At 38.2% G+C, this 24,823-nt stretch overlaps 1 protein-coding gene across 1 annotated transcript; it reads left to right on the top strand.

Annotated features, from left to right (window-relative positions):
- Window positions 1–4,803: 4,803 nt before the first annotated feature.
- Window positions 4,804–24,389, top strand: LOC126922410 (putative fatty acyl-CoA reductase CG5065). Its single transcript, XM_050734980.1, has 8 exons — window positions 4,804–5,110; window positions 6,970–7,233; window positions 15,080–15,396; window positions 17,447–17,694; window positions 19,422–19,605; window positions 23,293–23,478; window positions 23,547–23,807; window positions 23,897–24,389. Exons 2-8 carry the CDS (start codon window positions 7,012–7,014, stop codon window positions 23,973–23,975), a joined length of 1,497 nt encoding a protein of 498 aa, XP_050590937.1. The 5' UTR covers window positions 4,804–5,110; window positions 6,970–7,011; the 3' UTR covers window positions 23,976–24,389.
- The last annotated feature ends 434 nt before the right edge of the window (window positions 24,390–24,823 follow it).

Raw genomic sequence — 24,823 nt, 5'->3', positions numbered from 1 at the left:
TTCGATGAGGGGGTCAATTATTTTTGCGTCTACGTATATCGGTGGTGGTTTGGGTGTACGGTTTGTCGGACTTTCCGTTGGGTCCGTTGCTGCCTCTTCTGGCAGTGCGCTGAATGGATTGTGCAGTTTGATATCTTGTAGCCATTGTTTTTTTTCATATGTATCAATTTTCCTCGCGCTTGCGAGCGGGGTTACCTTCCGTTTTTTGCTGGAGGTTGCCACCGTCCAGCTTTCTTCCTGGTGTATTGGTATGTTTTGCTCTTCGTCGGATTGTGTTGTTTCCATAATATCATCATTTTTCTCTGCATATGTAGAGTCTGTAGCTTTATTTATGAAGAATGTTTCGCCGGAGTTAATTATTTTTATTGGTGGAATCTGCATGATTCCATGTTTTGTCAATTTTTGGCGTTTACTTTGTCCCTTTCTCTTCTCTCTTGCCGCACTTTCACTGGAGCACTGTTTCGCACGTCCGTTGGACGTCCTAAATGTCCAGCTGGACAACCTGTAAAGTACAAATTAAATAATAATAAAAAAAAGAATTAAAAAGAAAACACTACGTCACCTGTGTAACCTATTTTCCTGCCTCGTTCTCCAGCTTCTAACAATTTCAGGCGATCCCCCGATTCACTGTATTGACTCTTGCTCTGTGTATTCTTTTTCTGTATCATGTATCATGTATAGGAAATTTCATAAGCTACCATACATTGAAAGAAAAATGCCAGAAAATTACAATAGTTATTTTCAGCTCCACCTGTGCAGGCGACCTAAACGGACGTGCGAAACAGTGCTCCAGTGAAAGTGCGGCAAGAGAAGAGATAGGGACAAAGTTAAAGCCAAAAATAGACAAAACGTGGAATCATGCAGATTCCACCAATAAAAATAATTAACTCCGGCGAAACATTCTTCATAAATAAAGCTACAGACTCTACATATGCAGAGAAAAATGATGATATTATGGAAACAACACAATCCGACGAAGAGCAAAACATACCAATACACCAGGAAGAAAGCTGGACGGTGGCAACCTCCAGCAAAAAACGGAAGGTAACCCCGCTCGCAAGCGCGAGGAAAATTGATACATATGAAAAAAAACAATGGCTACAAGATATCAAACTGCACAATCCATTCAGCGCACTGCCAGAAGAGGCAGCAACGGACCCAACGGAAAGTCCGACAAACCGTACACCCAAACCACCACCGATATACGTAGACGCAAAAATAATTGACCCCCTCATCGAACTGCTAAACAACATCGCAGGGAAAGACAACTACATCATCAAACAGATAAAAATAGACCAGGTTAAAGTACAAACCAACACCCCAGAAACATTCAGAAAAATTACAAGATCACTAAAGGAAAAAAATGCAGCATATCACACTTTTCAGCTCAAAACAGACAAAAGCTACAAAGCAGTAATCAGGGGACTACACCCAAAAACAAATACTGGAAAAATAAGTGAAGAACTGGCAAAAATCGGACACCAAGTAAGGTCAATAAATAACATAAACAAATACGATACCAAACAACCACTACCGCTATTCCTAGTTGAACTAGAACCTAAAAACAACAATAAGGAAATATACGATATAGAAAAATTACTAAACACAATAGTAAAAGTGGAGCCACCCAGACATAAAAAAGAAATCCCACAATGCATAAGATGCCAACAATACGGACACACCAAAAACTATTGTAATAGAACCCCGGCATGCGTTAAATGCGCAAAAAATCATCTCACGACACACTGCCCATCCACGGGAAAAATTGAGGAGGTTAAATGCTACAACTGTAACGGAAACCACCCAGCCAGCTATAAAGGATGTGAAGTAAGAAAACAATTACAACGTAAACTGTTCCCGCCCCTACGAAGCAGAACAATCACTAACACACAAGCCCAACAGGACAGCACAAATCCTGAAATAATTCCAAGTAAAGAGCAAGCAACAAACACCAAACCTATCAGCACCAACACCATTGGTGGTCTAAGCTATGCTCAAATAACCAGCCAATCAACACATACACACAACCAATACCACAGCAATAGTAACAATGACACTGCAGAAATCAAAGAACTGCTCAAACAATCCATAAAGAACACCGAAATGCTAACCAGAATGATAAGCGAACAAAACGCAGTACTCAGACAGCAAACCCAACAAATCACAGTCATGCTACAACTGGGCGGACGAAAGCTGGAAGCTAGCGAAAGCTAGCAAAAAACGCAAAACAACCACAGACATAAGTGCCATAGAAAACCCAGTTACAGAAAAGCAGCGATGGCTGCAAGAATTACCATTAAGTAACTCCTTCAACTCACTAACGGAAGAAATAGACGCTGACCCCGTAAATAAAACCACTATCCAAACAAATCATATTACAAAACCACCACCAATCTTTGTTGAGGCCCAAATAATAGACCCGCTCATCGATCTACTAAATAATCTAGATGAGAAAAACAACTACACAATAAAGCAAACAAAATTGGATCAAGTAAAAATACAAACAAACACACCAGAAACATTTAGGAAAGTTATAAAAGCATTAAAAGAAAAAAATACTATCTACCACACGTATCAGCTTAAAACTGAAAGGAGCTATAAAATTGTCATAAGAGGATTGCATCCTAAAACCAACATACATAAACTAAGCGATGAGTTAGCTAAAATTGGACATCAGTTCGTTCGCGAGTGCCGAGGCGTGCAGACGTGTGTCCAGTGCCCGGCAAAGTCCACAAAGCAGCACGTGACCATCCAGTTGCTGCTGAGTGCCGAGACGTGCAGACGTGTGTCCAGTGCCCTGTGAAGTTCACAAAACTCCACGTGACGCCCATCTGTCGAAAGCGAATCCAACTAACCTAGCCAGGGGTTAACAGCCTCTCGACTAGTTCTTTCACACCGAATTAACTAGCTCGATGATGGCTCTATCATTTCCAACAGGCTCCCCGGAGCTTATCTATCACACCGCCATTCTTCCTCCCCCGTGGCAAGAGGGCAACACATCCATCCTGGTAAACGACCAGCACACGAAAAAACGAAAGCTCGAACTGACCAAGACAAACGTAAACAAGAATCAAACCAAACCATCAGCCAGCCAAGTGACCACCTACAATAGATTCTCGATACTGGAGTCCACGGAAGACTCCATGATTACAACTGAAAAGGTAAACAATCTCCACACTCAAAGAATTCCCCCTCCCCCACCGATATTCATAAACGACGTAATCGACATCCAGTCAATGATCAAGACTATCGAAAAAGACATCAGCAAAGAAGAATACAAGTTAAAGATTAACAACAACCACGTGAAAATACTGCCGACTCACCCTGACGCCTATAGAAAGTTAACCAAGCTATTAAAAACATTAAACGCTAAATTCTACACATACCAGCTCAAACAAGAAAGACCATTTCGAGTGGTGCTACGCAACATCCATCACTCAGTCGACCTAGACGAACTAAAGAGCGAACTGTCAAACCACGGCCACGAAGTAACTAATATCAGCAACATTAGGCATAGAATCACAAAAAACCCACTATCCTTATTCTTTATAGACTTAAAACAAAAAACAAACAACAAAGAAATCTACAATATCAATCGGCTGATGAACTCCATAGTTAAGTTCGAGCCACCTCTTGTAAAGAAAGAAATAATACAATGCAAGAGGTGTCAAAGGTACGGCCACACGCAGAAGTACTGCAATCACAACTTCCGGTGCGTAAAATGTGCAGGTAACCACCCCACTGACCAATGCACTAAATCCCCGGAAACCCCCGCCAAGTGTATCCACTGTCAAGGAGAGCATCCTGCGAACTACAAAGGATGCTCAGCCTACAAATCGCTACATAATATAAAGTATCCAAAACTGAGACCCAAGGACATAAACATACATGAACCTAAACCCCAAAAACTCACCACACCAACAGTATCCTATGCGCAGGCAACGCAAGGAAACGTGTACAACTCGAAAACACACAGTGTACACACAGAAAATAGAATTCCCACCCCACCAAGCACTGACAACTTTACCAGACTCGAAAAACTTATCGAGAAGCAAACTGAGCAAATTAACAACTTGCTGTCACTACTCACACGCTTCATGGACAAATTCATAAGCACAGAAGCAAAATAAAACCAATGCGAATAGCTCTGTGGAACGCCAACGGTCTAGCTCAGCACAAATTTGAACTAGAACTATTCTTAAAACAACAGCAAATAGACGTGATGCTCATATCCGAAACCCACTTCACCGACAAATATGAAACATGGAATGACGAAATATAGAAACTCTAATACGGCACAATTACTACCGAATTTACTAGAAGAATGGAATAAAGTACTACACGGCTATATTATACGGTAAATCCAATTTATGCAGCATCGCTATGCTATTGTTGTTGATCCAGAAGGCATGGCTACAAAATATTAATTACGATATGTTACATAATATACCACAAAATTTTTACACAATCAGAAACAAGCATTATTTTTTCATTAATTAAACTGACATATGAGGAACATATGCGGAATAAATAGCGTTGACTTTTCTTCTAATATTCCATCGCGTCAATATGTTCTTCTATACCACATTGACAAGAGTTTTTTAAGATTTCTCTTCTGGAAGAAAAATTGCAAAAAAGTAACTGTTAGTTTTTACGCGACATGTATCTTTTTTGTTTCTCTTGCTCCTTGCTCCTTTATTCTTGTTCTTTTATTTCTATCTCTTTCTTCCTCTTCCTTTCCACGTTTTCTCTTCTGTAATACGTAATCGTAACTGAGGGGAGCATAAAAGTAGCGTCGATGAAGTGACCAGATATGGTAAGAAGAAGCAGTTATTATCCGTATTTTGTGTGAAGCGAACTGAGCTTAGATTCCATTTCGCGATACGATTCACGAAACCGAAAAGGAGAAAAGAACTCCACGAAGATATAACGACGAATTTCGTGCCTTTCCTGCAATTACGGTCTGCCATCGCGCTTATTTTATGTACCATCGGTGAGGTGAGAACAAATATTTAGTACGCTGCTGTTACAATTTGGAGAAACGAGGCCGTCAACGGTAATTAGTAAGAAGAAGAGAAAAATAACCGAAGAAGGGAACAGGGAAGATCAAGTAAGTGGAACTCACTTTGACGTATAGAAGGTGGTAGTAAATTTTACATTTCGTATGTTTGAAGCGTGCTGGCGTAGCACGGCTTTTCAGTTAAGGACGGCCGATTATCGGTACCAAACTTCCTATAAAACGAAACAAGACACGTCGATGCTTGAGATATGTCAATGAACGATAGAGTGTTTAACCCCTTAACCTACAACTACGGGCATAGCCCGTAATACGATGATCGGGTCAAACATAAATATTACGAGCATAGCCCGTAATAGGTGATTGAACCAAACGTAAATATTACGGGCGTAGCACGTAGTAGATACTACACAAGTCGAGCGAATGGCTCAAAGGCTGCGCGATATTATTTACGTTTTCGACTCAAAATTCTCAAGCGTAAATCGTAGGTTAAGGGGTTAAGTTGAACAGTTATATTTGATATGTTAATTCGACAAGAGTAGTATATAAAAAGAACAAAGGTAAATGTGCATCTAGTGCTAGGCAACATTATATTTAACTATTATATTAAATAATAAATAACGAACCAATATAATATTTCAGTTACGAATAAGAATTAAATTTCTTATTTAAACACAAGTCTTAAAAATACCATTCGCAAATAAGAAATAATAATTAAATTATTTTTTGGCATCGTTTAAAAGTCTTTCCCATTTGGATTTCATTGGGAAACGAATAATAATGTATAAATAGGTAGTTTTTGGTTTTGTGTTATCTGTTTCATTGTGTAAAATGAAGAAGTCGTAAAATTAATATCGTTATTTTCCAATAGACAAATCGTAGTTTACATTTGCTTTTCGAACAAGTTGTGTGAAAGCCGATTTGATATTGGAGTATTCGTCGTTAATAGGTAGCATTAAAAATTACAAATTGTAATTTACAGTAATCTTGCCGACTGAAATGTTATATTTGTCTAAAGATAAATTTGTTCAACGACCGATAGATATTAATTAAAAATGGGTAAAAATAATAAACGAGAATTATATTTATAAATAATAATTGATTCCATTATTTTAAATAATGTATTTAGACTTGTTCAAACAACGAATAATTTACTTGTGTTTTTTATTGGAACTCAAATATCCAATGACTCTATTTAAATGATTATTTAAATGAAAATTTATATATATCTAATTTATATATATATATTATATTATGTATTATATTATGTATTATATTGTTATATATTATACATATTATGTATATATATATATATAAAATGGTATTTTTATAATATAATATGGTATTAATATATATGTATTACAAATGTATATTCTCAATAAACAAGGAATTCCTATTGGCAAAAATACCATTACGCGGCGGTATTTCTCAGATCGTCTTCTGCTTATTGTGACAGTAAATTTAAGAACCTTCGGCAATGTCCAAACCGCTCTATGTTCTTGCCTAATTATACTTCTACAGCAACAGTTGATAGGTGACGAGCGACATTTGACTGCAATAATAAGAATGTATGTTACAGTATAGCCACTCTCATATATTCTCACTTGCGCGAATTCCGACTTACGTAGGTGCAGAACCCTGTGTAGTGGAAACTTTTTCGTATATACAGAGCTATATACTGATCTACTTCATATAACTGTAATGATCATAATCATATGAATGTAATGTACTTAGAAATAGGTCAATACATGTCTCACACCGCAGTTCGGACAAAATATAAAGGAGCGAAATTGAGAAAAATGTTAATTCCTGGCAAAACTTCAGAAATGCTGCCTACCTTCCGATTTCGATGATTTTTGCAGAAATCGATATTGTGAACAATTTTCTCCTATACATATAAGGAGTGGACATGCCTAATTTTCGAAATATTATTTTTTATTATTCAATTACAGATATCTTGATTGAAAGCGTGAGGGTGCTGTGGTACTAGCACAATGAATACGGAATTTACAGAAAAATCAAATAAGGTGAATTCTATCGAGGGATTTTACGCCGGAACTGGAATTTTTATAACTGGGGCATCTGGTTTCGTGGGGAAAGGTCTCCTGGAGAAACTGATACGCGTGTGTCCACGCATCGTCGTTCTTTTTATTCTGGTTCGTCCAAAAAAACACCAAACGATGGAACAACGATACAAAGAGATCATGGATGATCCCGTACGTAAATAACATTTTCGATGCTTTCAATTTTTAAGACATTCACAAACCATTAAACGATTAAATTCACATTTAATTAATTTCTCAATTTCATATTATGTATATGTCGGGTTGACGTTAAGATTAGAGTTAGGGTTAAGGGCGTGAAACGAATCCCCATTGGCATTAGACGTTATCATTATGCAATAGAGGAGGTATTTACTAATGCAAATATGATGATAGAATTTGACAAGTAATCGTGATAATTAGATACTCGAGAAGCTAATGACAATGATCCTAGGCTCAATAACGAATCTGCGGTCAACGGGATGCTTTGAAGGACTTTAGTTAAATAAATCTTAAGATTTATAGCGGGTCCTCGGGCTAGCTGAACATGTATTGTGAAGACGCGTCGACATCTGGTAATCGTCTTACTCGAAGAATAGTCTGCGTGTGGCGAGTCACGGGACAGAAACCGTTGGGATGTTTACTGTCGAGTGTCGCTACAACTATTTTTTTTTTTTAAGAAGTGCTATACTATTATCCCGTACCTTTGTCAGACAAAGCGTTCATCCCTTGACCGCGGCTATGTTCGGCGACTGGTTGTCGCTTCGAGCCCGAGCTCACTATCATACATCTCAAATAAATACAGTCAGATCGAATGACAACAATTTCTTAATACGGCTATGGTGAAATCTAGATTACAGTACTAAGGGGTCTTCCCAAAGTTCCAAAGGGGAAGGTTCCGGTGTTCTTTCATCTCCGACACGGCCATTCTGACTATCACACGTCCTCGAGTGTAACTAAAATACTGAGTTTTCTAACATTAGACTCGATACAATTAACATTATTTACAATTTGACTAAATGTTCGAATGTTTCGAATAAGCCAAGGGTCCAGTGTAACAACAAAATTCTGTTCAGAGGTTTGACAGCAAAAAAATAAAAGAGAATGAAAATTGGTAGCATTATGATTAGTATTCAAGGTGATAGTTGCATCCTGCGGGTTATCAGTCGGGTCGTAACGGCATGATGGACCATTCTCGATTTCGTACCCAAATGAATCTCGGTTTTCTAGATCGTATGAGCACATAGAACTTCGTTCCACGGTCTCACTGAGCTTTACCATATTGTCACTCCGAGAAGCATGTAAACTACATTACATGTTCCCACTGAGCTTTATCATACTGTTACCACGAAAAGTGTGTGAACTACATCACACGTTCTCTTTGAGCTTTATCATACTGTTTTTTTTTTTTTTTTATTTATTGAAATTCACAATTTGTCCAATTTGGACATTTGGTAGAATTTTTTAACAGTTATATTAACATGTTGGTGGCTACCCCCAGTGGGGTACTATCCTCGCGTTTGCTAGGTTATATCCTTTATGAGGTCCGCTGGGTGCTTCCTTTTTAGCCTTCTGTCCATGTTTATGGTTTTGTATGTTTCCGCAGCTAGCCGGTTTGTGTGTGTTGCTATTCTTGATTTGTATTTCTCGGAGTTTTTTTTTTTTTATTTATTTAAATTCACAATTTGTCCAATTTGGACATTTGGTGGAATTTTTTAGCGGTTAAATTAGCATGTTGGTGGCTACCCCCAGCGGGGTACCATCCTCGTGTTTGTTAGGTTATGTCCTTTATAAGGTCTGCTGGGTGCTTCCTTTTTAGTCTTCTGTCCATATTTATGATTTTGTATGTTTCCGCAGCTAGCCGGTTTATGTGTGTTGCTATTCTTGATTTGTATTTCTCGGAGTATCTGCTAATTTCTTCCTTGACCGTTGGGATCCCCAGGTCCCTCCGTATGTCATCATTTCTAACGTACCATGGTGCGTTTACTATTGTTCTGAGGATTTTAGCTTGCATTATCTCTATTTTGTTTATATAGCTCATTGCTGCTGTCCCCCATAGTGGTATTCCGCACGTCCAGATTGGTTTTATGATCGTTTTTTTTTTTTATTTATTAAAATTCACAATTTGTCCAATTTGGACATTTGGTGGAATTTTTTAACAGTTAAATTAGTATGTTGGTGGCTACCCCCAGCGGGGTACCATCCTCGTGTTTGCTAGGTTATGTCCTTTATAAGGTCTGCTGGGTGCTACCTTTTTAGTCTTCTGTCCATGTTTATGGTTTTGTACGTTTCCGCAGCTAGCCGGTTTGGGTGTGTTGCTATTCTTGATTTGTATTTTTCTGAGTATCTGCTAATTTCTTCCTTGACCGTTGGGATCTCCAGGTCCCTCCGTATGTCATCATTTCTAACGTACCATGGTGCGTTTACTATTGTTCTGAGGATTTTAGCTTGCATTATCTTTATTTTGTTTATATGGCTCATTGCTGCCGTCCCCCATAATGGTATTCCGTACGTCCAGATTAGTTTTATGATCATTTTATATATTTTTATTTTATTTTCTATGCTTAATTTGGATTTTCGGCTTGTTAGCCAATGCATTTGCCCCCTTGTTTTCTGTATTTTTTTTTTACTATTGATTTGGTATGTAGTTTCCATGTGAGTTGTGTATCTAAGTGGAGTCCTAGGTATTTGACATGCTTTGTTTGCGTTATATGCGTGCCGTTCAATAGGATGTTTGGTGGTATCTTTTTTCGTAGCGTGAATGTAATATGGTTGCATTTATTGGGGTTTGCTTTTATTTGTTTTTCTTGTAGCCACTTTTCTATTTTTGTGATATGTTCATGTAGTAATTTGACTGCCGTTTCTGGGTTCGTATACCTGACTAGTATAGCTGTGTCGTCCGCGAATGTCGGTACTGTGCTATTGGTAGTTGTTGGTATGTTCGCCGTATATAATGTGTGTAGTATTGGGCCTAGGACGCTTCCTTGTGGCACCCCTGTCTTGATGTCTAACTTCAGAATATATGTCCTTGATTTTTATTGCGAAGGTTCTGCTGCTTAGGTAGTATTTTATTAATTGGTGTATTTGCTCTGGGAATCGTTTCCTAATTGTTTGTAGTAGGCTTTCATGGTTAATTTTCTTAAATACTTTCTCTATGTCCATAAAGAGGGCAGTATTCCTTGTTTTCTAGTGCTATTATTATTTCGTTAATAAGCCTGTGTATTTGCTCTATCGTGGAGTGTTTGTTTCTGAATCCAAATTGGTGTTCCGGTATTAGTTTTTTTGTCTCTATTATTGTTTTTATCCGGTAATATTATTTTTTCCAGTATTTTGGAAAATACTGGAAGCAGTGATATTGGTCTGTAAGATGCAGTTTGGTGTGGGTCTTTGCCTGGTTTAGGTAACATTTTGATCTGTGCTAATTTCCATGGTTTGGGAAAGTATTGAATTCTTAGAATTGCATTGAATATTATTGTCATTAGTCTTATTGCTTTTGGCGGAAGGTTTTTCAAGATTTTGCCATTGATTAGGTCGATTATCATACTGTTACCACGAAAAGTGTGTGAACTACGTCACACGTTCTCTCTGAGCTATATTACATTATCGCCCCGAGACACGTGCGAACTCGCTCTGTCGGTTGTTATAGTGCTGCTGATCTTCCGAGATCGGAGTACTCATATCGTCATGGTCACTGTTATTGCCATCACTACAGACATCCAACTCAGCAGGAATGCGACCATCTGGCATTTTCCTCGATCTGTCGTGACTGTACTTGTACGATCGCTTACTGTCTAATGTCTTTAAGATATACCTTGTCTCCTTCCAAAACTTCTGCTATTACAAATGGACCTCTAAATTTTGAATCTAATTTGGTTTTGTTTCTCTCCTCATTTTTGCGTAATACGAAATCACCGAGATTAAACCTAGCCGTTTTAGCTTTAGTTTTGTCAAATCTATCCTTACCATATCTAGCATTAGTTTCCATCCCCTTTATTGCCTTTCGTCTTATATTGAAGATATCGATATTTTTGATGTTATCGAATAGCAACAAGTCGTATGATCTTGCTGTTCTACTGATTAATAGTTCTAATGAGCTCAAATTAGTCACGCGGTTGGTGGTGCAATTCAAAGCCAAATGTATTTCCCCGATCGCGTCTTGCCATGGCCGCCCGGTTGTCTCTACTATCGTAAACATGTTTTTTTTTAATGTGCCCATAACATGCTGTACCTGTCCATTGGCTCTACTAGCACCGGTCGCTATCAAGTGAACTTTAATTTGTTTGCTTTCACAGAACTCTTGGAATTCTTTACCCGTAAAATATCTTCCTTGATCCGCTAATATCCGGCAGGGACTGCCGAATAACGATATAGCGGGCTTAAGTGCTTTGATGGTGTTAAGGGAGGGAATCTATTTTACGGGTATGATGCAGGTATACGAATTTCGTGAAGGCATCTACGAAAACAATGACGTATTCTTTGGAGTCATTTTTGCCGCTTAGCTTGCCCGTTATGTCCACGTGCACTGTATGCCACGGTATGCTGGTCTTGGGTATAGGATGTAGTTCAGCTTGTATCTTACCCGAACTTGCCTTCGAAACTCGACAAGCATGACAGTTCTCTACGAATTTGAACATATTTACTTGGTTCCTTCGAACCAGTAATACTCGTACAGTTTCTCGAGCGTTTTATCCCAACCCAAGTGCATAATTGACCGATGCACATGGTTAATAACGGACCATCTAAAGCCTCTCGGGATAATGGGCAAGCAGGAGGTTCTGCCTTTCCGTTGTATTTTGCGGTAAAGGGTACCTGATCGTAACTCATAGGTATTCGCGATATCTTCCGCGGGCTCATCGTTTTGTAGTTTACGAGAGATTTCTATAATTTGAGGATCGCGACGTTGTTCGGCTAGTAACCAGTCTTCTGATATTTCGGCCGCATTGATTTCTTTCTCCGCGAATTTTTCAATCTTACGGTGATCTAAGTCTACGGGGTTTCGTGAAAAGAAATCTACATGGACCATCCGTTTACTTTCCCGATACATAATGTCAAAAATAAAAGTCTGCAAGTAAGTCCACCACCTGTGGCCCCTGTCATTTAAATGTACTTTATTACTCGACGCTTTCAACGAGTTGCAATCTGTGACGACAAGGAATTCCCGTCCATGTAAGTAATGACGGAAATGCTTGACGGCGTTTACGACTGCCAACGTCTCTAGTTCGTAGGAGTGATATCTAGATTCCGCGGGGGTAGTTCTTTTACTGTAGTACTCTATTACTCTATTTTTACCTTCGACTTTATGCATCAAAATCGCCCCGTAACCCTCCGAGCTAGCGTCAGTGTGTAGTTCTATCGGGTAATTGGGGTCGAATATCATTAGCACCGGCGCGTCGGTCAGGATAGAAACTACCTGTTGTCTTATTTTCTCGTGCCTGTCTGTCCACGTTATATTTCTGTTACCTGCGGTGAGCGCATACAGGGGTTTCATCATCTGTGATTATTTAGGGACGAACTTACGGAAGTACGAAGCTAACCCTATGAACTGCCTGAACTGTGTGACGGTCGTTGGCGCAGGTAAAAAACTTAAGGTGTGTATTTTACCTGGGTTGGGACGAACCTCTCCGTTATGAATTACATATCTCTAATAGAGCACCGATGTCTTTAGAAAAGAACATTTCGCAAAGTTAAAAGAGAATCCGGCTTTTACGAGGGTATCTAATACGGTGTTCGATCTTTCTAAAGCTTGATTTATCGAGTCGGCAATAATTAGGACGTCATCCAAATAAATAACAACGTACGAATGAGCGAGGTTGCCTAAGGCCTTGCGAATAGCCCTTCGAAAGACGGACGGTGCATTTTTTCAGTCCAAACGGCTTCGTTATGTACTCATATTGTCCGTCGGGGGTAACGAACGCTGTATACTCCGTCGGATTGGGATAAATAGGAATTTGTCGAAACCCGCCGACCATGTCTAGGCTAATAAAGTATCTCGCCTTTTGCGATCTCGCGATTTGACCCGCAATAAGGGGTAAAGGGTACCGATCCGCGACCGTATTTTGATTTAGCTCTCGGGGATCTACACATAATTTATCTGAGCCATCTTTCTTCTTCACGAGTTACGTAGGGCTCGCGAATGGCGAATTACTAGGCCTTATGATCTTTGCTTTAATTAAAACGCTTATTTTCTCACGTACCGCCTGTATTTACGCGAATACGTAGGAAACCCGTAACGAATGAATCTTTGAATTTGTCGAGAAGAGAAATTGATCTACTTTTATTATTACCATGTACATCAGTGTCAACTTCATTAACGTCGATCTCGTTTGCAGCGGTTTCATTACAGACATTATTTTCGTTTTACACATAGCGAGGCTATTTTGTGTAATGTTACGTCAAAACCCAGACTTGGAGTTCCGCAACTAACCGCGATAACGTATTTTAAATAACTATCAGCAAGGACATGAGAAATTAACTTCAATGTAAAAATCATTAATACACACGATGAACAAATGGGAGGCGTATGTTTAATACAGGTATTTCCTACTCCTCGCAATACTAATATGTCTGTCATTCTTTTGCCAGAAAATCTCGAGGCCACAGACTCTTTAATTAGTGAACGCTCGGCTCCCGAATCGGAGTAAAATGGAAACGACTCACCCAGATGACTTGATCTATCCGTTGGTGCTTCCAGTACGTAGAAGTCGTCTCGCCACTCGTTATTGAAATTATAGTTTCCTTCCATAATCAGGTTGGCAGTTGCGCCCCATGCAGCGGAGTCGGAGCACGCGATTTTAAGGGTTAAAACGTGGTAGCGAAAAATTGTTAGGTTTCACACTCGATTTTTGCACTAGCGACTGAATTACTCGCGCACGATGGTCGTAAGTTCTAGCACTGTTATAATCGGCACTGATCCCACTTCTGATGTCGGGTTGGCGTTAAGATTTGAGTTAGGGTTAAGGGCGCGAAACGAATCCCTATTGGCGCTAGACGTGATCATTATGCAATAGAGGAGATATTTACTAGTGAAAATATGACTATGATGGAATTGGACAAGTAATCGCGATAATTAGATACTCGAGAAGCTAACGACAATGATCCTAGGCTCAATAACGAATCCACGGTCAACGGGATGACGAACTCTACTCTTCTTTAGCGTCAAAGTTGTACTCGATGTTAATGCATGGGGCAATCACTACGTATCCGAGAGTTACTTGAATCGTCGTCGAGATCGTACGGGAGAGTGACTTTCCGTCTCGACGATGCCATCGAGGAAAACTATAATGGATGTGTCTAAGGACACGAGATCCTCGGATTCGTCGACGAAAGCCTTCGTTCGGAAAGTGGGGGAAATGGACGTTCCTGCTAATTGGTTAATTGCTATGTTGGTAGTTGAAGAAGGATACTAACCGCCCTTAAGAGAAAGTTGCTAGCGGGAAACGTCCTTCGTGAGAAAAATAGATTTCCCCTATTTTCCCGTAGTTAGAACGAGGACTGTTTGTCCGTCTGAAGGACTTTAGTTAAATAAATCTTAAGATTTATAGCGGGTCCTCGGGCTAGCTGAACATGTATTGTGGAGACGCGTCGACATCTGGTAATCGTCTTACTCGAAGAATAGAGTCTGCGAGTGGCGAGCCATGGGACAGAAACCGTTAGGATATTTACTGTCGAATGTCGCTACAACTATTTCTTTCTCTAAGAAGAGCTATACTATTATCCCGTACGTTTGTTAGACAAAGCGTTCGTCCCTTGACCGCGGCTACGGTTGTCCCCTCGAGTCCGAGCTCACTGTCATAAATCTCAAATAAATACAGTAAGATCGAATGACAACAATTTCTTAATACGGCTATGGTGGAATCTAGATTACAGTATTAAGAGATCTTCCCAAAGTTCCAAAGGGAAGGTTCCGGTGTTCTTTCATCTCCGACATATATAACATATATATAACAATGTGTTGATAGAAAATTAGTATATTCAATAACAATCTATATTGGAAACTGAGCTTGTATCTTTTCTTCTTCAGATTTTCGATGATATCAAAGCAAAGAATCCCTCAGCATTAAAAAAAGTTCACCCCGTAGAGGGTGACATAAGTCTACCAAAATTAGGTCTTTCGCAAGAAGACAGAAATATGTTGATAGAGAATGTGAACATATTGTTCCACGTTGCGGCCAGTTTGAATTTCAAGGAGCCGTTGAATGCGGCCGTAAACACAAATGTGAAAGGTACTTTCAGTATCATTGAGCTGTGCAATGAACTGAAGCATGTAATTAGCGCTGTCCATGTTAGCACAGCTTATAGTAACGCAGATCTATCAGAGATTGAGGAAAAAGTATACAGGTAAGGATAAATGATATTTAATATTTAAATTATATTAATAATTAAATTTTCTTAAACATTTTTTATTATCGTAAATAACTCTACTTTTAAAAATCAATAAACAATGAAAGTAATTGATAGCTTTATTTATTTATTTATCTAACTAACGCTTACTTGTATCCATTGAAATAAAAAATACTTGTTAAAACAGGCATAAGTCTAAGAAATCTTATATAGAGGATAATCAATAATAATGCATTTCTAACAATCTGCTAAGGATAAAAATTAGGTATCGAAAGAACATTTTTCTGGGATTTCTTTTTATTAACTTTTGTCTTTTCCTCGTTAGATTGGAATAATTAACTACAGTTCTTGATACGCAAAAGCTACTCGAGGATATTTATATAGATCCATATTTTCATATAAATAAACACGATTTAAGGAAGAGAATCTAAACAGAAATTGTGTGAATTTTTCCATTTTAAAGCTTCCCATAACTTTATCCGCAATTTAGTGACAGCTATAGCGTGACAAATACAGGATTATCCATCTAACTGGCTATAACATAGAGATATAAAAATAGAGTGCGCGAGCGAGCTGTAAAGATAATATAGGGATAGACAGAGAACGTTACATAGAGGCCCCGTGTGTCCTTGTCTAATAATGCATTTGTGCATTAAATATGTAAACGTAAACAGCAACGTCACGTACCGGTCGGTGACGAACAGTATGAGCGGTCTCACTTAAAATGCATGTTGTAATGCTTTGTCGTGCCAGTGCTGTGTCAGTCTGTATTTTTGATTGAATAACGACAGGGCGAGTCGGGGAAGGGGCATTGTTTAGCGTTCGCTGTCTACTCGTATGTTAAATCCACTTGCACGGAAATATATAACAGATCATGGGATTCTGGGAACTGTTGTTGCTGTAAGGGCAGAGGGGCAGAGCATAAGACTATTACGTGTCAAAAAATGTTTGCGTTTCAATCAAATTGCTAGGATTCGCCGCGCAATACGACTTGTGTCTACAACTGAAATCTATTACTATTATGAAATACGCGCGAAATATTTTATGTTTACCTTAAATATGTTAAAAAAAAACTTATGAAAAGTAGTTTAGTTTATATTATCTATGTTTAGTAGCAAGTAATTTATAAAGCACACATTTAGAAATTCATAGCTCTAACTCCTCCTCTAGAGTTTCCAGACCTGATACGCTGCCGTGCATGTACTTACGTACTTTGTTTTTGTCTATGATGGGAACACTGTAGCGTGTAACACGTTTAATATGTTAGAATCATATATCATGTGCCATCTATGAGCTATTGTTAAAAGTATAATGAGATGAGAACACAGCAATTTCTTTGTCGTTGATTAAGGAGAAATAAAAAAAGCCAGTAAGGAGAAAAGGATCGCTGTTTTGTACATATTATAGGATAAAGAGAAGCGAGCCCCGTGTTTTTTGTCAAACACAATTTCATGCCCCTGTGCACTCACGAAGCTTCGAAGCAAGCATGTGCGTCCACTTCTGTGCATTTACCCGTGCTCAATTTTCTTTTGCTCGTTTTCTTCAATTTCTTTCGATAATTGAAATCTTGAAATGTGTTTACCTCAAATGTAATTGTAATGTAATTATTTGCATTTTTACAAACTTCGTTACTCTTCATCTACATATTTCGTTCGTTATTTCTTCTTTTTAACTGTTGCGTTAATCATTTTCTTCTACGTTGTGACATAAAATTTAGTAATTATCTGCTGTGAATATATCGAACGTACAAATGACAAACAAGAGAAGCCAAATAGATGCAACGAAATAACTCATAGAACGTAATTATCGTACAGAAAACGGGCATCGTTTCTTACTTACAATGGCATCAAAATTAAAATCCGTCGACGACAATGCCGACGACGAAATCGCCTTAACATATTTCTGACAAAAGCTCATAGATGGCACACGATATAGGATCGTAGTGATGTACATGTTGCACTGTTGCTATTCTCAATGTTTTCGGGAGTCCGGATTCCAAGCTACGTAGATAATACTATATGATATCCTATTATTGATAATTTTTTAGCACGATTTTACAACCATCTAGCGTGATTGAGATCTGTGACAGTCTTGACAAAGAGTTGATTAAGCTATTAGAAGAAAGAATTTTAAAAATTCATCCAAACACATACACGTTCACCAAGAATCTGGCAGAACAGATTTTATCCAGCAGCAGTACAAATTTCCCAATTGCGATAGTGCGACCAAGCATAATTAGTGCCTCGCTGAAGGAACCGTGTCCTGGTTGGTTGGGCAATGTCACTGCACATATAGGTATTTCTATAAATATTTATAATGTTAATTCTTCATCACTGCATATTTCATTTACATATATTGCATGTAAAAGCGATCAATTATACTCGAGTGATTTCGAATAATATAAGTCTTTCGTATCACAAGAACTTGGTTCTCCTATCATAAGGAAGGAAATAAGGAAGGAAATAATCAGCGATAGAATCAAGCAGCGTCAAATGTTCACTTACTCGTTCAAAAGTATGTGAAAATATACTTCTTGCGCAAGGTGTATAAATGCTTTTGATAAAGACTTTTTTTTTTATATAAAAAAAGAGGAAATCCTCGTGGACACCCGCCGCTCTACTGGGAGGCGGCGGGGTAATGTCCAACTTACCGACTAAAACCCCACGGGGTCCACCTGACGCTAAACAGAGGTGTTTCGGCACCTCTTTCGAATTGCTGCCGGAGCATGCCAGCGTTCTCTCTCATTCTGAGGGAGCCATCACTCAGGTCTAGTTCGGGCATTGAGAGGGACTACCCCTCTCAACGCTTTCCCCTGGACCGTCGTGCAAATCCGAGGAGATCCCAGTACCTCCTCGACGTGACGACCCCTATGACTACTTAGAACACTACAAGAGCGAGAAGTTCTCACCCTCTCCCGCTCTGCCCGGGGCGGGGGGCCCGCCACGCCGGACAAAACTCCAGCGTGTGCCGGACCGTGTCCTCGCCCTCTTCGCAGTGGTGACAGGTGTTCGTCAGCTCTCTTCCAACTCCCTCATATAGTCGGTACACTCCGATCCCAGCACCACCGATATTCGGCTTGCACAGTTATTGCTTGCTATTGTTAGCCACACAACTTATATGAAAGCAACATACTAAATCAATTATAGACAAAATACGGATAAAATGAAGACACATGTACTGGCTAACTAGTCGAAACTCTAAACTCAACATGGAAAACAAACTAAAAATTTACAAAACGATAATAAAACCAATTTGGACGTACGGAATACCACTATGGGGGACAGCGGCAATGAGTCACATAAAAAATTGGAGTCGCTAAAATCGAGGATACTGAGAACAATAGTCAACGCATAATATAGTCTGACGTATGTCAGAAACGAGGATATACGCAAAGACCTAAAAATACCAACGGTTAAAAAAGAAATCGGCAGATAAGCAAAAAGATACAAGGAAAGAGCGGCAACACATCCAAACCAGCTGGTTGCTGAAGCGAACGAAACTCTCATAAAAAGAAGACTAAAGAGAAAACAGCCCACTGACATCATTTGTGGCGGTTCTCGATAGCAACTATTACCGGATGACGGCAGCGCAGTGGTTAGCGCCTTTGGTTACGAACGTTCGGGATCCGGGTTTCAAATCCCGGCGCCTGTAGTCCGATTTTTCCTCCACGACTTCTAAATGAGAAGAAAAAGCAGCAGTATCCCAGCAGCGACATCCACACCAGCAGCACCACTATCACCCACAACTATCTATACCTCATACTAAAGAAATAAAATAGACAAACTTGAAGACGGTATCCTCCTGGGGATAGCCATTCACACGTTAATTAGGAATAAAGCTAAAAAATTTACCGAATGTCCAGCTGGAGAAATTGTAAAGTACAAGTTACATAATAAAAAGAACAAAAATTTTTAAAGCTCTACTTTTCCTATCAGTTACGAATATCCTTCCTATCTATTTACAGCCACATTTCGAGACAGTCGAGAAGCATTAATTAGTTTTAACCAAGTTTGTTGTTGCAGCTCTCGGACTGTTTATCAGCAGAGGTTTCGCTAAAATAACATTGGCTAATCCAGACACAATAACAGATACAGTACCCCTTGATTATGTGGTCGACACGATATTATGCGCCGCATGGCACGTCACGCTGCATCGTGATATGAACGTCAAAGTGTACAACTGTACGAATAACGCACGCCCTATCAAGTAATATTTATTATGGAATTTTTTCAAGTAATTTAATTGAATTATTAGAGTATCGTAAAAGCTGTAATTTATTTAAGCGACACGATCAATGGAAATGCCAATAAATGAAAGGCATTTCATCGTAAATGAAATAATTCAAATGCTAAAGATTATATATAACTGAGAAAACGGCATTGGAAGTAAAAGGGGACTATACTAAATTTCTTCTGTGTACACATACGGTTAACTTATTCCCATTTAGCTGCATGAATTATAAAAACGTGCTAACATTTTTTTCGAAACAAATTCTTATAATCAGATCAGATCAGATTAAGCGGATCGGACGTGTTTGTAAACCGAGCATCGTTCCCTTCCAGCTTGAATCAATCATTTAGTGCGCGAATGTTTACCATATAATTTTTTATAGTATTTGCTTATAAATCAAATACGTTTGATCGTGCGTGGATCGTTTGTATTGAAGATGACTTGCAGCTATTTTGCAGCCAGTTCTGCTTATCCTTCGTTCACTTAGTGTCGTTTTTCCACGGAAGTGTTCGTTTAATATGCCTTTAAATGTTTTTGATTGTTTTTCATAGAGAGTAGTTTATCACTGATGCGTCGTGCCTAAATTCTTTCCAATGCTTTGAATTTTTTATTCTTTTTATCCAGTAGAAGTTGCTTTACTTGCTTTATAAATATGTTTGCCATTCTTTTGCTGTTCTTCCTTTCTCTTTCATTTTGTATAATATAAATAGTTAATATAAATACTTGAAAGATATTTCATTGATGTACGGAGTAGCTTCGTACGCGTCTGAATTGAATTGTTTTGATGAAAAATTCCGCGGCCGATTCGATGTTTTCTTTTGTTTATGAGGGGATATTGCGCGTTAAATTTTTGTCTAGGCGCTGCTGAAATGTCGGTTAGCGAGTGAATTTTATTGTAATTGATTTTGGTCTCGCGATCTGACGATTGTGGTCTTGTATATAACGAGTAAGGGTGATTGGAACGTGGTCAGATGTCAGTTCTGCCTTTACATTAGGTAAACTGTATGTCGCTTATGTTTAGGAAAAAAATCTGTGATCGCAGAATCAGTTATGTTTTCTTCTATTAAGCAAATGCGACGATCTCTTTTGATTGATGCATTTTAAATATTTTTCTGCAGCATGGTATACAGTGTTGTACCTCGAAAATTGTTAAGTTTTGAATCCCATGATTTGTGTTTAGTATTATGGTCCCCTCCCATGATAAATCTTCCTTTCAGATCGTTTAAAATATCATGAGTCAGAGCTTCTCCTCTTGATGGTCAATATATGGATAAGAATATGTGATTGGATTTGATTTTGATTTGGCAAAATACGTTTTGATATTGGTGTTTTACGCTAAATCAGTGCTTACCTTGTAATTGTAAACGGTTGTTCCAGATTTGGTACATCCATTGGGACTTCTCGTAATATTATATAATACTGACCCATCTCGTACATTTGTTACGAAAGACAGGAACCAATATCGTGTCTGTGTGAAAAATTATGCAATCCAGTGCTTCTCTGCTATAATTCATGACAGTTGCAAATGAATATTTCTTCCATGAATTTTTCTTCATAAAAAGAAAGATAATTAATTTTACTAGAATATTCATGAAGATTTAGTGCACTGATCTGTAGAATGAAGATCTACACATTTAACGCAGCGGTAATTGTGGTTACAATATTTCTGTTTGCGGCTGTACCTTTGGCACCTTTTACATTGAACTATCTCTTTCTTCATAAAAGGTGGTTCAATTTTTACTACAGAATTCATTAAACGGTTGATGTCATAGACTCCTTTATTATTTGGCTGTTGCTTTAAATCAATAAAGAATAAGGATAGCGGGATACTATTATATATATTGCTAATATTAGTTACTTCATAGCCATGATTTAAGAGTTCAAACTTCAATCCATCTAAGTTAGTTGAGTGGTGCATGTTGCAAAGTACAACACGAAAAGGTCTTTCTTGTTTCAGTTGATATGTGTGGAAATTTGCGTTCAGGGTTTTTAGTAACTTTATTAGTTTTCTATAGGAATCTGGATTAGCCGATAGAATTTTAACCTGATTATTTTTTATTTTTAGTTTGTAATTCTCTTTGTTAACATATTTCTCGATTGACTTTATTATTATTTGAATGTGGATGATATTGATTGATTAAGATGATTCATTGATGAAGATCGGTGAGGAGGGGGACTATTTTGCGCATGTTGATTTATTAATGTTTCAACTACGTCCATAGAATTGTCTGTAGATTCTAATATTGCGAATTTATTAGAAGTAGTAATATGGCTTGTTGACGATTCGTTCCGACTAGTGTTTACGTTTTTTTTAACTATATCTAGCTTACGTTTTTTACTGTTGTTTGTGTGGTTTAAGTGATGTGACAGACCATCCCTTTGCCACGGAGGAGGTAAAACAGTGCGATTACAGCCTTGCTCATGAGAGCCCGATCGAATTACTTGGGCCATCCTCGAGCCAATCAATTCAAATTGAAATAACCAGTCGAGAGGCATGTTGGTCTTTCTGTTGATAATATATTGAGATTACTAATTCTAATATATTTTTCTAGTGTTCTATCTCAAGGCATGTTGATTCTTGGGCCCCATAGCGTTTGCTTTACATTGAAGTGTTCCGCTGCGATGTATTTGTCACCTAAGGATTGAAAATACTCTTCTCATTTTTATAATGTTATTTTGTGTCGCGGTGATGTATATACTGCCAACATTTGGAAATAATTGTCGTTAGTTTGCATTGTGACAGTGGTTGCTTGAACGTGTTCCTGACTAATTTGACTATGTAAGTGGTGTTTGATATCGTTTCTTACTATCACTGCGGCCCCTCCATGTTCCCCCTATTGTGATGTCAAATTTAAAGTTCTTAAGCGACCATCAAACCGCTCTGTGTTTTTGCTCAATTATACTTGCATAACAACAGCTGATAGGTGACGAACGACATTAGACTGTAATAATAAGTATACATGTTTCGATGTTGCCATTTTCATATGTTCTCGTTAGATCGGGTTCTGGGTTAAATGAATAACCCTGTATGCTCGACGAGGGCTCTTAAGAGATTAGTTTTGTTGATAAATGTCGCTGCAGTTATAATTTAAACACGTCATTAGCTAGAATTAATTTCATTATTGACAATGCTTTTCAACAGTCTCATCTGGAAATAACAAGAATACGAGAGTAAACTAACAATACCTGCCAGACTCTGTCTTCCACTTTGCATTAGCTTCTTCTTATGTGATCCTGATATCGAGGGTCTGAAACATATTTATGATTTTCTTAAACAATGTTCTGTAAGAATTTAATTACATTTAAATAAATAATAACGAATAATTGCAAATCTTGTTACGTTTATTACGAAATTTTCAGTTCGAATTATTAAATTATTAAATGAATTATTCAAACTATACGTAAATATACCCTATTTGCTATATGAATGGTATCTGGTCTAAAGCAAGTAGTAAATAAATAAATAATCTAATTAAGACAGTTGCTCCTTTAAGCATTCTATGTTTACGTTCACTTTTGCTCTCAATAGCTTCGCTTAATAAACTGGAGACATGGCTGAAATTATATAATAATATAATATTTCCTGTGATACTCTAATAATGATAAGCTCCATTGAAATATAATTCGATTATCTCTATCAGCGTAAACGTTTCAATTTTCAAGTTACGGTGAGCTGAAGGATACATTCGTGAAATATGCCATCCAAATACCGATGGACGGTTTGGTGTGGTACCCGTGTTGTGCGATGGTATCTAACAGATATGTTTACAATATTCTGACTTTATTTCTGCATACTTTGCCAGCTTTTATCATGGATATCTTTTTAAGGCTTCAAGGTAGTAAACCAAGGTGAGCATTCTATCGTTTGTCAAGCAACGAGCAACCGCACGTTGGAATACTTAAAAATGGTATTTCAGAATGATGAAAATTAGCAAATATTACGATACGATGTCGATAGTGACAAACTACTTTAGCACACGGCAATGGTCCTTCAAAAAAGATAACGTTATCAATATGATGAAGGAAGTGAAAACGCTAGAAGACAGCGATATCGTTCAATTGGACTTGCAGGATATGGACTGGGACAAGTATATTGCAATTTGCGTCATAGGAATAAAGAAATTTATTTTTAAAGAAGACCCTAAATCTTTAGATGCAGCGCTGCGGCGGTTATCGATGTACGTATAGAAATGTCTTCGCATAGAAGACTAGTAACTAATATAAACTTTTTTGTATATTCAATTAATAATATTTTCTTTTATTTCAGATTTTATTGGATACATCAGATGACTAAAGCATTCGCTATAATTATTTTATTAACGATAATACTGCGTGTTATGTACTGACCTGTTACATCCGGTGACCGTTTACGTTTGAGGAGGCCACCAGCCGTGCACATAGAATCAAACGGATCGCAATAATCCTAAGGAACTGTCATAAAACGAGGATTTTTTATTTACTATCAAGGCCGTCAATTCGCATAAAACTCTTCGAGTCAAAAGGTTCCTTGCTCCATCAGGTAAAAATTGGGATCTCACCCGCTAGCGACAAGTGGTGGAGCGATCACCACCGAGCGAGAATTTTCCTTTGCGACAACATCGTCACCGGATTAGGCTGGTTCAACGACTATAGATCAGTCAACATATCTCTTTACCGGGTTTTCATCCTTCAATCATTCACTTACTTAACTTATACCTTACGCACCTGCGTAACTATCTTTTCTACAAGGTTGTTGGAAATATATATCTTTGAACTGTTAATCAAGCATTATACTCATTAAACTACCTCTATTATCCTAATCGAAATAGGGGGATCGATCAGTTCGTGGCGTCGATTGTCTAATCGTAACGGAAATTTACGAATCCCGTTGACGCGCTTCCTCGCGATCGCGTTTCTCCGCGACTGATCGAATTTACAATCTACGTTGGAATGTTTCGATGTTTTGCACTCGGCAGCAACACGACAAGTAAATAGCATCGGCGTTTGCGAAACAGAGAATGAAAATTTGACAGGTTCACGAAAACGGTGTGTATGTTTGTATTGAGGTGTGCTATGTTGTCGAGATTCGAACCCATTTTTTTACATGGTTTCTTCCAGAATAAACGCTGAATTCTGGTTGTGGAGTGGTTCAGGCAAAAGTACTGATATGCGACGATACGACATAGCCATGCATTATTACATTTTTTTTTTTTTA

The sequence above is a fragment of the Bombus affinis genome, chromosome 12 (genome assembly GCF_024516045.1).
Source record: "Bombus affinis isolate iyBomAffi1 chromosome 12, iyBomAffi1.2, whole genome shotgun sequence".
In the NCBI taxonomy this organism is placed as follows: domain Eukaryota; kingdom Metazoa; phylum Arthropoda; class Insecta; order Hymenoptera; family Apidae; genus Bombus; species Bombus affinis.
The sequence above is the reverse complement of the archived record's forward strand: the minus strand, read 5'-3'. Positions and strand labels throughout refer to the sequence as shown.

Coding starts and splice junctions, on each gene's coding strand:
- LOC126922410 (XM_050734980.1), top strand. CDS start 7,012: ATGAATACGGAATTTACAGAAAAATCAAATAAGGTGAATTCTATCGAG. Junction 23,479..23,546: donor CTTCAAGGTAGTAAACCAAG/GTGAGCATTCTA, acceptor ATGGTATTTCAG/AATGATGAAAATTAGCAAAT. Junction 23,808..23,896: donor GCGCTGCGGCGGTTATCGAT/GTACGTATAGAA, acceptor CTTTTATTTCAG/ATTTTATTGGATACATCAGA.